Source organism: Halichoerus grypus, chromosome 7 (genome assembly GCF_964656455.1).
Source record: "Halichoerus grypus chromosome 7, mHalGry1.hap1.1, whole genome shotgun sequence".
NCBI lineage: Eukaryota > Metazoa > Chordata > Mammalia > Carnivora > Phocidae > Halichoerus > Halichoerus grypus.
Window position 1 is genome coordinate 9,389,028 of NC_135718.1, and position 14,513 is coordinate 9,403,540.

Here is a 14,513-nt window from a genome sequence, read left to right on the forward strand (position 1 = left end):
GAACCTAGGACAACTAGAATCGGCGTCAGCCTGTGCTTTCTGGGGACTCCGGACAGGAGAGTTCTTGGGGCACAGAGGGCCTGGGTTCCTCCTGCTCCTCACTGACCTCTCTGTACTTAAGCACCACGTCTGGCACAGAGCAGAGGCTCAGGAAATCTTTGTTGACTGACTGCATGATATATGGGGTCAGCAAACTCTCTTTAGTTTGAAAAGCTTCAGATACAAGGGCAACAGTCCTCAAACCCTATTGTATGAAGCCAGAGTGGCCGAGCACAGCTGTAACACTGGTAAACCCCACATGATGATTTTGAAATAACTGGTAAGCCTTCAGGCTCAACCCTGCGTGGACACTGTGGTTTAATGAAGAGCTGCTGTTGACCTTGTAACCATTTCAAAGAGACTGCAACCAGCTGTTCACAGGGAAAGGGGAAAAAAGCAGGCCAGGAAGCAGAGTATGAAGAAGTATTTTAATAGCTCAAACTCAAAGTCACTGTGCTCCCAGTTCGGAAGAGCTTCCTAAAAGAGGCGACTCTGGCCATTTTGGAAGCCAACGTTCACCCACCCGTGGTCTCCGGCGTCGACCTCCTCTGGGTTCTGACTGGGAGGAAAGCATAAATGTGCCCAGAACCATCCTGGCTCCTGTGGGACCTTCCTCCATCTATGCATTACATCAACTGCCTTAGTCGGACTAAGATGATGACTCGGTAAAAGGAAGAGACAAATGTTGACTGTCTAAGCAGGAATAGTCCAAGCCGGCAAGGAAAAGCACACTGCGTACATAGGATACGGAAGGGCGAGCTTCTGCCTGCGGATCTACGACATTACATTTGTTTTGCCTGCAAACTATCGAGAAGGATTCTGTTGGCCAGGTGTTTCCGCTGGACAAGCAACATGGCGGTCCAAAGTCCTGGGTGTCCCGTGCCACCAGTCCAGAGTCATCATGCATCGTCCACTGGAGAGTCTTTGAGGGAAACATGAAATCCAGCTCATGCCTTTACCTATGGGTCGATTTCTTCGGGAATCACTGTGATCATAATGTCTTCATTGCCCCTGCGGACAACCATGTTCAGGGTGTCTTCCTTTTTAATGACATCACTGACATCATTGGCAGAGACCACAGACTGTCCGTTGATGCTGATGATGACATCATTTTCCTTGAGCCCAGCACTGCAACACAAAGGGAAACACAAGTTTAATGCTTCCATTCCTCCTGGTCTAACTGCCGTGGAAGGTGCTCGACCGGACATTGGCGGAGGCGCGGCTCAGCACCTAGAAGCCCAGAGCAAATCAGGTGGGGTGGTGGTTAACTTTTGTGAGAATGCTTAAAATACCAATGGATTGCACTATTTCCTTTGAGAATTTTAGGCCAAGTCATCCATCATGGCCAGTGCAGAAATGCTTCCCAGAACTGGTACGATCGGATGATAGGCGGACCCCAAAGAGGCAAGGATGTGCCATATACCACCTACCATGGACCCTGACCGTGGCCAACTTGCTTGTAATGGGTGTCACAACTCAGAGGGCAGTTCCCAGAGGAGCAGGGGGAATGGTTCTATCATGAGGCTTTCCTTTGTGTTATTATCGCTGTAACTTTCACTCTTACCTATGATGATGTCAAATAAGCTATTATGGTCCTTAAGAGTCTAGCAAAGCACCAGCAATCTTTTCCCCGAAAGGGCCAGATAGGAAATATTTTGGGCTTCGCAGGCCATCTGGCGTCCATCCCAACTCACCGCCGCTGCAGGCCGTGTAGACTACCGAGCATGGCCCAGTTTACTGGCTATGCTCTAGGCACCTTCACTTACGGACCCTGAAACGTCAATTTCATGTAATTTTTATGTATCATAAAAAACTACTCTGAATTAAAAATTGTTTCAACTGTTTAAAAATGAAAGGCTATTCTTAGCCCATGGTCGTATAAAATTATAGCAGGCAGTGGGCCAGATCCAGCCTCCAGGGAACAGTCTGCGGGCCTCTGGTCTAGCTCTTCTCTCTGCCCATTGTGTCAGACGCTGACTGCTGGCTGAGTTCCTTCTTTTTGTGTTACTTTGATGGTACCTAGGTTATCTTCTGGAGGTGTGGACACGTATGGTCTGACTGGTAACAGACAGAATTAGAGAAGTCTCCTTTGGGAGGAGATACGTCCGTCTGGGGGCCTAGGAGGGGACCACTGCCCAAGATCTCAGGGACACCGCTCCTTAAACCCTCTTTCCCCAGCCAGGCCTGCCCCGGAGACTCATGAAGAGTTCGATATCGCTCTTTCCACCTGAATGACCCCTCATGAAGCGAGGACTTTCGAAGACAGGAAGCACCCTTTTGCTGATGAGTCCTGAGCTGAACCAGGTCAGAAGGCCTGGCTGGTGAGACTGACCAAGGATGTCCGACCATGTCATCAGGGACCCTCACAACCACCTGAGACGGTATGAAAAGAACACAGCCTTCTCCCCACCCCCCACCCCCAGGAACCATAAGGACATCAGGCAAAGGGAAAATAACGCTAACTCACGCTGCTGCTGGGGTATCAGGAATGACTTCAATGATATACGCTCCCGAAAGCACATCTGGGAAGTCTCGATGGTGGTCCTTCAGCTCTTTGGCTTTGCTGCTCGGGAGGAAAAGCACTTGCATTAACATTAAGTAACAAGGGGCCTCGCTCGGCTGAGACTCGGCTCTCACCCGGCTTCTCCTCCTGTCCCTGATTCCAACATAAAATGCCTCCAGGAGCTTTGATCCTGCTTGAAATCGCCTATTTACTAGGGTCAAAGATTTACTGGCTAACAGGAAGGGCAGTGCTTTATCATTACGATTTTAATTTTACTAATTATTTACAGTAGCTACCAGAACTTACGGAGTGAGTATAGTGCGGCAGTTGACCTGGGTTGGAGCCCCAGCTCTGCCACTTTCTGTGTGTGCCCAGGCAATTGCTTAACCTCTCTGTGCCTTAGTTGGCTCACCTACAAAATAGGAATAATGACAATACTCTACAACACGGGGTCGTTTTGAGGATTAGGTGAGATGGTCTGGACACAGGACCCGGCCCAGTGCCTGGTGCATGGCAAGCATTTGATAAACAGTGGCTAGTGACCCTGTGGCCAGCGACCACTGATTCTTGCCTTCACACACATTCAGTCACTCGGTCCTCACCACACACCCAAACGCCTGCACTGTCATCCTTGTCCTAGAGAGAAGGAAACTGAGGCACAGAGGTCAAGTCTTTCCCAAGGTCATAAGCCAGGAAGTAGCAGAGCTGGGACAAGAACTCAGGAAGCCAGATGCCAGGGCCTAGATTCCTTCCCCATACCTCTGAATCCCACAGTTCCCAGACGAATAACTGATTCACATTTTCATCTTGGCAACTCAGTCCATATTCAGGAGTGCTAAACATGGTACCACCATTCATAATATGCATCTAAACTATAGTAACACAGTCACAATCAATTAATAATAAAATAATGATGATAATTAATGTAGGAATGCCTATATTAATATGTTCTGCTCCTTGCTGACTTTACCGACAAGCGTTTCAACCGTGCCCTTAGTTACCAGGACTCATGTGTGTGATACCAGACTTTCTCATCAAGGTTAAAACACCGGTATGCTATGAGGCTGGCAGCCACATGCCGCCCCTTCCACCAGCTCGGGGAAAGCAAGCCCATCTGTCATCGGGGCCTGACCCAGCATTCCGGCAGCCACAGCCCACGTGCGGCAGGGCTCAGGAACGGCAGGGCGCTCTGGGCTGAGGAAGGCACTTGGGGCACTCCTGGAATGTGGGTTTCAACAGACAAGTGGTGAAAGGAGGCATGAGGGAGAGTGACCAACACGCCCCACTGTTCAGGGCTGCCTTCAAAGAGGAGGGCAGAATCTTCTTGAAGGAAAGACCTGCTCCAAACACACATACGCACAAAAAAGGGTAAAACCAGAGGCCTAGGCTCATGGCCCTTCCTCTCTTTCCTGATGTTTCTCAATTTTATTTTTTTTTTAAAGATTTTATTTATTTATTTGAGAGAGAGCAAGAGATGAGAGCAGGGGCGAGGCGAGGGGAAGAGGCAGAGGGAGAAGCAGACTCCCCCTGAGCAGGTAGCCCGATGCAGGGCTCGATTCCAGGACCCTGGGATCATGACCTGAGCTGAAGGCAGACGCTTAACTGACTGAGCCACCCAGGCGCCCTGATGTTTCTCAATTTTAACCAGAAACTGAGATGCTTAAAGCAGCATAAGGTTTCTCTTTCATGGTGCCAGTGAAAGCCTTCTGAAGTTCAGGTTTATTTGAATCTGAGACACAGACGTCCTGCTTACCCACCTGGATGTAAGTGACATCATTCGGATGCCGATGTACTTCTTCCTGGTAATGGCTTTGCCTGGTGTGACAACAAAAGGACAAGAGGTCAGCCCAGGTGGCAGTTGTCCTGGGGACACCAGGAGCTATGAGGGTCAATCCCTCGGTTGACAGTGTAAAGTCGGGCCCATCGGGGTACACTGAGGCCGTGGTTCGAATCCTGTTCAGACCCTCCTACCTGCCATGGGACCTGGGAAAGTCCTGTCATTTCAGTTAGGGGCCAAAAACCTGGGAGTGATACATGATTCCTCTTTGCCTTATCCTGACATCTGATGAGGGTTCTGTCCCTCCTATAAATCCAGAATATGACCCCTTCGTCCCACCCTGGTGTGGATGACTGGGAGAGCCTCTTCCCTGGTCCTACAGCTTCTACCCAGCCCCTCTAGCAGAGTCTCCACCCACCATGAGAAACACTTCTCAAAGACATCCACCAGATCATGAACTTCCCTGTTCCCTATCGTACTTGTGGACGTGTGCCCCAAGGCCTTCACCTTGGCCAGTGTGACCCTGGCTGACCTCTTTCCACATCCATCTGTGTGACTCTGCACGTTCACTGCACTCCAGCCACCAGATCTACTCGCTGTGCTGTGCTCCCAGCCGAGGCCCTGAGTCTGCTATTCCTGGGTCTGGAATGCCACCCCCCACAACCCTGTCACTCCCCAGCCCGCCACCTGGCTTCATTTGCAGGGACGCATCACTGGTGTCTGAGATCTTGCCTGTTTGTCTACTGTCAACCTTCCTCCTCCCCCAGGCAGAATGTCCCCGTGGAGCCAGGGAACACCCAGCCTCACCCCAAGCAGATGGGTCAATAAACGTTTGTGAATGGAACGATCTCCCTGAATCTCAGTTTTCTCATCAGTGAAATGGGACTAATACTTCCCACCTGATAGGGCAAAGGAACTTAACGAAGTAAAATGATGTCTAGAAATCACCTCCGATCCTGCCTGGTACCTATTAGACTAAACCATATGAAACGTTCATGGTCAAGGGTCAAACACCTGTGACCTAATACCAGGGGCCTAACAACGTGCATCCCACCTCCCTTCTCGATCTGAAAGGCTTGGCTGATGTTCAGATGTGTGGTCTTCCTGCTCAAACCTCCCACGGCTGTGAGGGCTGCGCTTTACCTTTGGCCTGTCGGTCATGGGACTCGGTGAGGAACTTCTTAATCTTATCAGATGGGATTGCAAAGGAGATTCCAGCGGTCACCTTCAGAGTGTTAATCCCAATCACTTCGCCATCCTGAAAAGCAAGATGCAAACAGCCTACTGAATCCATGAAGGTTTACCAGAAGACGAACAGATCATTTGTATGAAGGAAGTCTTTGAGCTCCTGAATGAGTGGGGTGGGGGAGCTGGAGGAAAGGGGGGGGTCCCAGGGCCGCAGGGGGAGGCATCACTTGGGCAGCAGGACCCACACTTAGCAAGGGGAGATCCGACGCACAGCAGGCTCGGTCCTCTGGGACCACCGTGCCATAGTAACAGCCTTTAGCAGGGAGTTTCCTGGTGCCCCTTTGCTCCTTTCACAGGGACTATGTCTCAGAATCCTTCCGGTGGCCGTGCCCTCCGGCTTCTTCCATTTCCAATGATCTTAAGATGCCTCTGCCCAGACCAGGGAGGACAACCTTAGCACTTGGCGCTCCCAGGGAAATGCAGCTCTGTCTGAGCAGCCGCGGATGCTGCCGGGGCTGCAGGCTGCCGCCCCCCACTTCCTCTGCGTGTCACAGAGCCTCGGTCCCTGCTGGTACTTCCTGCAGTGCTGGGAACTCGGTCCCCGACTCCGAGAACCTTCCAGGAGGCATTGTCACCCTGGGCCTCGCTAAAGACGGCCTCAGTTCCGTCGAGGGACAGGAGCATAGAGCTGGGGGACCCCTGAGCTGGGTGGGCCTCACTCTGACAGAGTCTCAGGCTTCCCTCTCTTGCGCGTACATCTTTAAATACAGACAGAAGTGACATCTCCGTGAGCGGGGGCACCTCCTCGTTCCAGCCAGGTCTTGAGGGAGGGCGCCTGGCCAACACAGAGGCTGTGGACGAGCCAAGCCAGCTCCTGCAGCGGCCTGGACACCTCATCTGAAGGCCGTGCCTTTCTGTCACAGGCCGGCACTGCGGACACCTTTAAAATAAAGGCCTGCTCCTCCGGCTCCTCCTGACCCGGACCTGAATTCCACTGCATTGACTCGTGACTCTGAAGCACAAGTGTGTCTGCTGGCATAACATTTCCAACCCCGACTCCAGCAGGCCTTACTCTTTCCAGAAAAGATAAGAAGGGTAATTTGCAAGGATACAGTACATTCACAGATTTCCCTTTAAAAGAATTAGATAATGTGCTTTGGCAAGTTTGTGTCTGAAAAGAAAGTAAAAAAAAAAAAAAAAAGCATAGACATAGATTTAAAAAAAAAAAGCCTTACCAGGTTTACTAACGGGCCTCCCGAGTTTCCATACTGAAATTAAGCAAAAATTAATAAAAGGTTATGAGTTCACGTCTTTAGAAGCCCCAAAGTACCTCCCTGCCTGGCATGCCCCTGAGTGCACGTTCTTTTTTCGGATTTGTTCCTGTCAACCTAATATTTTGCTGGAGAAAGGGACCTTAAATTTTTTCAGAAAGTTTTAGATGTGCCATAAATGGCTTTTTTTTTTGGCTCCAAAGCCCGGAGGCCAACTGTGACCTCCCCACAACACCCAAAACTACTTCCTTCTCTTGACAATAGCCTGGCTGCCAACTGGCTCGAGTATTTCAAATCTGCACCCCCCCACCCCCCCACCCCCCACTGTGATCCCTGCTTTGCTGCTGGAAATCCACATGGATTGTTCTTTTTCCATTACTTCATGCAGATCACAAAAAAGTTTGGGAATAAAACCTACTAGAGGCAGCAAGTGCATAAAACACAGTTTTTCTTATCTATTAAACAGATGTATGCGGTGGGGGGAGGGACATTGCTCTTTAGAAACGTCAGTCCTGTAAGAAGACAGCTGAAGGGGAAAAAAAACGTGATTTAAAAAAGATTCCATTGATGAGATGGTGCGGAGCAATGCCCGGCCTCCTTAGACATCAGACCGTATGGGCCTAACGCTCAGACTGTGCCCCAAGACAGAGCGAACACCTCGGGACGGATTTAGTGCCTGTACCAGGGGGAGCATCCCTTCTGCACGAAGCCTCAAAAGCAGCTCCACCAAGGGGTCTGGAAGGAGAGGAGCCACAGCCCCTCGGGTGGGATGGGGAGCTCCTCTGAGCTGCAGACCTTGGCGTATCTCAAGTCCCCTTCGCAAGAGTCCCTGCAGATTGCTAAGGCTGAGGACCACCCCTCCACCTCATCTGCTCAAGGGGCACACCTTGAGGGTCCTGACTGCACCCCTGCCTCCTAAGCCCGGCTTTCCGGACACCCGACCCGACCCCGCGGGGCTCACGTTGATGATGGCATCCGTCTGGATGTAGTCCATGTCCGAGTTCCGGAGCCCCAGCTCTTTGCCACCGCGCTGGGTGGTGCTGACGATCCCAGTGGTGACTGTGTTTTGAAGGGAAAACGGGCTTCCGATGGCGACCACAAACTCGCCCGGTCTCAGCTCTGAGGAGCGGCCAAGCAACAGAACAGGCAGCCTTCCCTGGAACCACAAGGTTGGCATTGCTGCATTTGGTTAACAGAACGGACGGACGCACGGACGTCGGGGAGGGCCAAGCAGTGATAGGCCTTGTGGGAAAGTGAGGCCAGGCCCGCCATCCCTTCCCAGGCCGAGGCCACTATCATCAGCATTTTGCAAGTTGTCGCGGGGCCAGGGACCACTGAAGCCTGAAGCCGCTGGCCAAGGAAAACACGGAAGGTCACGGGAGGCTGTCTTGGGGTCACACATCTTGAAGCGATCAGCACAGACTTAATGAAACTCTGAGACCAGGAGACCAAGTCTGGATTTGGGGCAGGGCTGCCTAAGGCCGTCTTAGAGTGAAGAGGCATTGAAGGACCCAGAGCCCACACAGCCCGGGGTGGAAGGGAAGGTTGGAACGGCCCCCACATATCAGAGGCACATCTGTCCAGAGTCCTGGGGAGTCGGGAGCCCTGAGGGTTGGAACTGCACAGGCCCCATTGGGTGAGTCTCTGTACTAAGTACAAGACAATTCTGGTGAGGGGCAGGGAGGGGATTAGGGCGGCAAGGCATCCAGCTCCCCTCACCCCTCACCCCTCCACCAACACCAAGACCCAAGAAGTAGGCTCTCTCCTCGCCTGAAAAGACCCTCCATCAACCACCTCTGCTCCCCGGCCCAGGTGAACTGACTAGCCCAACAAGCCCCATGCCCGATGCCCTTGGAGGGCCGGGCAGAGTCAGAAGCTCCAAACAAGTCTTCAAACTAACACAGGACAAAATCAAGCCAGCTGGAGTGGCCAGGGCTGAGGAGAGCTGGGCTTCCATCGGGAAGGCCTGAGGCCCTCCCCCTCCCTTCCTTCCTGAGCCACACAAACCTCTCGCCTTTGTTCCCCAACAAGCCGAGCAGCTGCCCCAAACAACGGGGACCAGGCCCAGGAAGCCAAGACCCCGCCTCGGCCTCATGCAAATTGCACTTTCAGCATCCTCCTGTTTGTCCACCTCAAAAAAGAAAGGAAGAGGTGGGGGGGGGGGTGTGCCGGGAGGGTGGGGTGAGTAGAAATGAGCGGTTACTTTCACATCTGCCCTGACGGGGATAGAGCAGACACCAGCAGATGAGGTGAGGTGGGGTGATCACTGGGCCCATTTCACAGATGAAGAAATTAAGGCTCCAAGAGACTGGGTGACTCGAGACAGAGCAGAGACTTACACCTGGGACCGTGGCCCTGAACCCAGACTCTTCATTGGCTCCACGGCACTGTGCCACGAAAGCCCCTCCCCACCCCAAATAAGGAAGATGCTGGGCCAGAAAGTTCATGGAGGAAGGAATGTTGAAGAAGGGATCTCAGACTGGCTTCGAGAAACGGCATGAGAAGGAATGCCCCTCAGAGCACAGCCAGCGAGAGGCCCAGGAGAGCTGTCAAGAGCTCAGACCCCTGGCCAGGCCTAAATTAGATCCTGGCCCGATGTTAAAACCACTCGGGTCCTCAGTATTCTCACCTGGAAAATGGGAATACCATGGCACACTTCTCTCATGAGTTGGTTGTGAGAATGAGGTGACAAGACCTGAACGGCTCTTGAATATCACCTGGCTCGTGTGAAGCATCGTGTTAGTCGTACGAGTAAGCGTCACCTAAGTGTTGGTGACTGTCGCTGGCGTGGGGGTCTGTGCAGACCCAGTGGGGGAACCCCACCAACTAAACTCCCACAGGCTAGTCCGTGTCACCCAGCCTTCCGCCCAGGAAAAGGCTGGTGGCACAGGGCTATCCTAACAGTGACCCCTGGGGTCACCTGAGGCCAGAGTACCCGGCGCTGTTCTGGAAGGGGCAGGCCTGCCGCTCCGCACCCCCCGAGCTCCTCGGCGCCCAGCAGCACGCCAGCGAGCTCAGCTCGGCCTGTTTACCCTGGGCCCGTGCCAGCCGCCCCTGCCAGGAATGATTTCATCCGACAGTCGCAGCGGGTGGGCGAGCGGGGCCCGTGATGTGCACGGGGCCAGTCTGGGGCAGGCCTGCTGGGGACGCTGCCGCTCCTTCAGGGCTGGGCAAGGGGACACGGCAGTGAAGGCTCCTGGGGCTGGGTATGTCTGGCTGCCGGAGATCACCATTGCTTCTCACCAACTTCAAGGCAAGAGATCAAGTTCAAACAGAGAGTTGGGCCTAGCCCACATCAGCTCAGCCACAAACTGGGAACCACATCAGAAAGTTCCCTGGGGCAGGGCTGTGGAGATCCTAACTAGCCCTTGCCTACCCTGTATCCCTGCACTCCACCTCCACCGCCTCGGAAGGGGGCAGACGCAGGCCCCCAGTTCTTGGGGTTCAGAAGGCAGAGGGGCCTCAAGACAACCCTGCCCCCCGCCCTGAGCTCTTCTTTTCCCAGCCTGAGCTCAGGCCCAGCAAACGAGCCAGGGAGGCAAACACTTCTGGGACGGCAGAAGCTGTGAGGACAGAGGAGTGACACCCCGCTGGGGGGAGAACAGCTGGGGCCTGCATGCTGCTCCGCCCCGCTCACTGGGGAGGGCCCGGGACCCCCAGCACACTGTGAAGTTGTCACACTGAGGGGACCACACGGGCCTGGACAAGTGGACACCAGGGATACTAGCCCGGAGTCTCCCCAAGAACCAGTCCTCACTTGAACAAAACAGGGGGACATCTGGACCCCAAGTGGCCAGTCAGACCTGCACCCATGGTACCCCTGGGCCACATGAGCTCTGCCTCGTATAAGCTTTTATTCCCTCAAGCATCTTCTAGATCATGAAGGACAATCGGAGACAGAAATAAGCAAGTGGACATAGCCCAAGGGGGTGGGGCTTGTAATAGGAAGGCTTGATTGACGTGAAAGGAATGCACTTTCTACCTCCCAGCTGACAAAGCCTTTCATGGCCACCAGGGGTGTTAGGGCGGGTGTCCCCCCATTTTACAGAGGTGAACTGAGACTCAGAGGTGGGGTGGCTTCCCCCAGCTAATGAGCAGCCTGGCTAAAGAAGAGAACAGGCTTCCTAACTCTCAGACCTGCACTCCGAGTACGTGTTAACCTGGAATCTAAGTGTAGGCAGAAATCTTTGCAAGGGAGTGACATGGGATGGAAATGTGCGCCAGGCCAGACTTACAGCTCTCCAGCATGCCAACGTGCCTTTTTGGGCTGCTCCCCACCGGTGCTGCTGGCCCCACGAGCACCAGGCTCTCCGGCTGTTCCAGATAGTCCTCACCACGGGTCTGTCTGCTCAACGCAGCCACACCTCTGCTGGCCAAACTCCTACTTGGTAACTGAGCATTTTATTCCATAGCTGTCTAGACATATGCTCCACGGGGGGCCTGGGGGAGATGAAATGCAGACACGGCTGCAAGTGCCAAGCCACACCTCGGGCTTGACCTGCAGATGGGAAACACCGGTCCGCTTCACTCCTGGCTTCACTCCGCAGCGCCGTCCAAAGGCTGGTCCCCAAGCCACCCACATCAAAGGCGCCCCAAGGCTCCCGGAGCAGACACTCTGCCTGAGTCTCCTTCTGAAGTGGCCCCCGCCACAGGCCCTGTCGGAGAAGCCAGCCCCGACCCTGACAGCCACTTCCCACACCTCTCCATCTCAATGGAGCCTGGCTCACAGCACACGTGTGAAACAAAACACAGACGTCTCTCCTCCACTTGGCAGGAAGCAAGGGGGCGAGCGGCTCCCATTCCCATGTCAGACTCTCTAATCACCGGGGGGATAACAACGTAAATCGGGTGTGCACACCACAGCAGTAGGGTGGGAGAGCTCGTAAATGGCCAAAGCAAAACTCCAAGGCTCCGTACCGGAGCCAAGAAGGAACCCTCGGGGGCCCTACCCAGAGAGCATGGGGCTCGAGATTGGCCCAAGTCCTTCGAGGACAAGGGATATTCCACAGCGCGTCCAACATGCTGCTAGTTCTCAAGGTCACACTTATGCCCATGAGAGGTGGGGAGGCTCTCTGCAAGGTGACTCCCTAATGCTAAAGGACGTCCTCACACTACCACCATCAAGAGTGACTTTAAGAAAACACGAGTCCCCCTAACACCTGGGCTTTCAGCCCAATATCACCCGGGCCGATGGAGAAACAGCCCAGGTGAGGGTGTCAGAAGTCCTGGGTGTGGACTCCAGACTTACCATATCTGTGTTAAATTACTAAATACTAGCCATAGGCAGGATACTAATTGTGTGGTAGATTTCATGCGAAAACTTGAAAGAGGCTGGTGCATAGCATGATTAAAGAAGGCTCTCCCATTCATTTAATTACAACAAACAAACAAGCAGCAGGCCCAGGAGCACTGCTCCCGTGAAACACCACCAACATGAAAGAGAACTTTCTCAACAAGCATTCACTGAGCGTCTCCGACGGGCCGGGCACAGTGAACACAGAAGATCAATGAATCCATCTGTGCCTCCCAGGCCTACTGTCTGATGCGTTGGAGTCACATGGCAGTGAAAAGAGACAAAGTCCCAATCTCCATTGCCATGGTCAGCTCAGTCCGGAATGTTCCATAAGGGCTAACAATAGATCAACACTAAAAATGACTGCGGTGTATCAGTGAGGGTGTTTGCTGGCTGCAAGTATCAGGAACCCCAACTCAAAATGGAATAAATGTCCAGCTGTTCAAGGGCAGGGTGGCGCCAGGGCTAATCACTTCAAAGACTCATGGACATCTTTCCTTCTGTCCGATCAACTTAAGCCACCTCCATTCCAGGCGTTAGGTAAAGACATGACTATGCCCAGTGGAAGTAAAAGGATCCTTTCTCCCCTGTGTGTCTCTTTCGAAGAGCAAAGAATTTGGGGCCTCGAACCTTCCTCCTCCTGGGTCATCAGCCAGCAATTAGTCATAAGATGACCCTCAACCAGTCCTAGGCAAGGGGAACATGGCCCCCACGACTGCCTTAGGCTCCCCAGGACTTGCCTATGTTAGGAAGGAGGTGGGTCACGGGGGGACGGACCAGGGCTGTACCAGCAGGAAGAAGGCTGAGTCTGCTGTGGAAGCTGTGGGGGGTAGGCTTGGAGAGGCGGCCATTAGCATCCGCCAAGGCTTTGGGGGAAATGGCTCATTTTAGAGCAGCAATCCTAATACCTAACTAGGTTTGGGAAGGGCTCTAATAAGTATATGCTCCTTCACGCAGGTTTTTGGGGGGTGGGGATGGGCGCAAGAGGAGAAATCTGCTTCTAAAAACAGTAATGGTCACGAGGGGCGCCTGGCAGCACAATTGATTGGCTGTCCCACGCTTGGTTTCAGCTCAGATCATGATCTAAGGGTCGTGGGATCAAGCCCCACGTCGGGCTCTATGCTCAGTGTGGAGTCTGCTTAGGACTCTCTCTCCCTCTCCCTCAATCTCTGTCTAAAATAAATAAATCTTAACAAATAAAGTAATGGTCACTAAATATCTGCATTGGTCAGTGCACAACACAAGTGATCCACGCAGAGCCTGGCCAGACCCACCCCTGTACGCATGCCCCCCATGCCTGCTGCTCTGTCATTCCCTCGGCCTTTACAGCCAGCCGCTCGGTGGGACAGATCACCCTGCCTGTTCTGCCGCCCACGCTCCCCCAGCTTGGTGGTGGCAGTACCAGGACTAGGGTCTCCCCGTGCCTCCAATCCAGGTGCTCCTCTCTCCAGCCTACCCCGCCCACTGCCCAAATGTGTAGAGCACATTGTGGGCAGGTGAGGGCAGCAGGGATGACACACAACAGGACAGCTGGGGAGTCAAAGGACACCCAGCCCAGAAACCAGCCAGAGGAGGCAGCGTTCACGAATCCTCGGCGTGAGGGCCCGGGCCTCGCTGTTCCTCCGACGCCCGGAGGCTGAATTAGCCTCAGACAAGCCCGGGCTGGGGCACGAAGGCAGGCCTGTGCAGCACCACCCGCTCTGAGGACTCTCCATGGGGCCTGGACTCGCGCTGAAGGTGAATCGCAAGCCCCGGAGCCCCCCAGGAAGAAAATCTGGGTGTGTGCTGGGTCAGGCCCTGGGTGATGGCTTGCTCTGGGATTCTTCTGCAGCAGCAGCCAAGGGTGGGGCACAAGTGAAGACTCAGACAAAATGACACACACACCATATGCACACGCACACGCGCACACACGCACACAGGCGGACACCTACATGCCACTTCAGCCTCTGCAGGTCCCCGGAGCACCATGTCCCAGGCAGCAGACAGCTGGGCTTGGACCTGGTCCTGCAGTAACTCACTCCGTGACCTCGGGCCATTTGATTGACTTCTCTGAGTCCCGGTTTTACCACTTCTAAAATAAGGTTGTTTGAGGCTGGTGATGTCCAAGGTCATCCCAGCTCTGACAACTAGGGTCCTTTCCAAAAGACTTGGCTGATTTCCAAAAAACCTATTGGTTTTTTGGATGGTTAAATTTGGTGAGATCAAAACAGGCACCGCAGTCCTTAATAAATCTCTTTTCATACAACCCCCCAACGGGGTCAGATGCGCCCACAAGCTCAGGCCACAAGGAGAGAGGGGACTCCTGGAATTCTCCAGATGCTGGCTCAGCCAGGAGTCGGCTAGAGAAGCTCTAACAGCAATGGCCCGTCAGTCTTGCAGCTTCTGGCCACACTGGTTTTGACCTAATAGGCCTTGAGTGCCCACTCCAGTGCTCTCTCCTTC

At 53.6% G+C, this 14,513-nt stretch overlaps 1 protein-coding gene across 1 annotated transcript in view; it reads right to left on the bottom strand.

Moving 5' to 3' along the window:
* Positions 1–453: 453 nt before the first annotated feature.
* HTRA1 (HtrA serine peptidase 1) overlaps positions 454–14,513 on the bottom strand; it is a 48,050-nt gene continuing 33,990 nt past the window's right edge. The window contains exons 4-9 of the mRNA XM_036070235.2: positions 7,740–7,934; positions 6,743–6,775; positions 5,463–5,577; positions 4,300–4,357; positions 2,507–2,602; positions 454–1,167 (exon numbers count right to left, since the gene is read on the bottom strand). Coding sequence (XP_035926128.2) covers positions 999–1,167; positions 2,507–2,602; positions 4,300–4,357; positions 5,463–5,577; positions 6,743–6,775; positions 7,740–7,934 — 666 coding nt within the window. The 3' untranslated portion in view covers positions 454–998. The remainder of the gene's footprint in view (positions 1,168–2,506; positions 2,603–4,299; positions 4,358–5,462; positions 5,578–6,742; positions 6,776–7,739; positions 7,935–14,513) is intronic.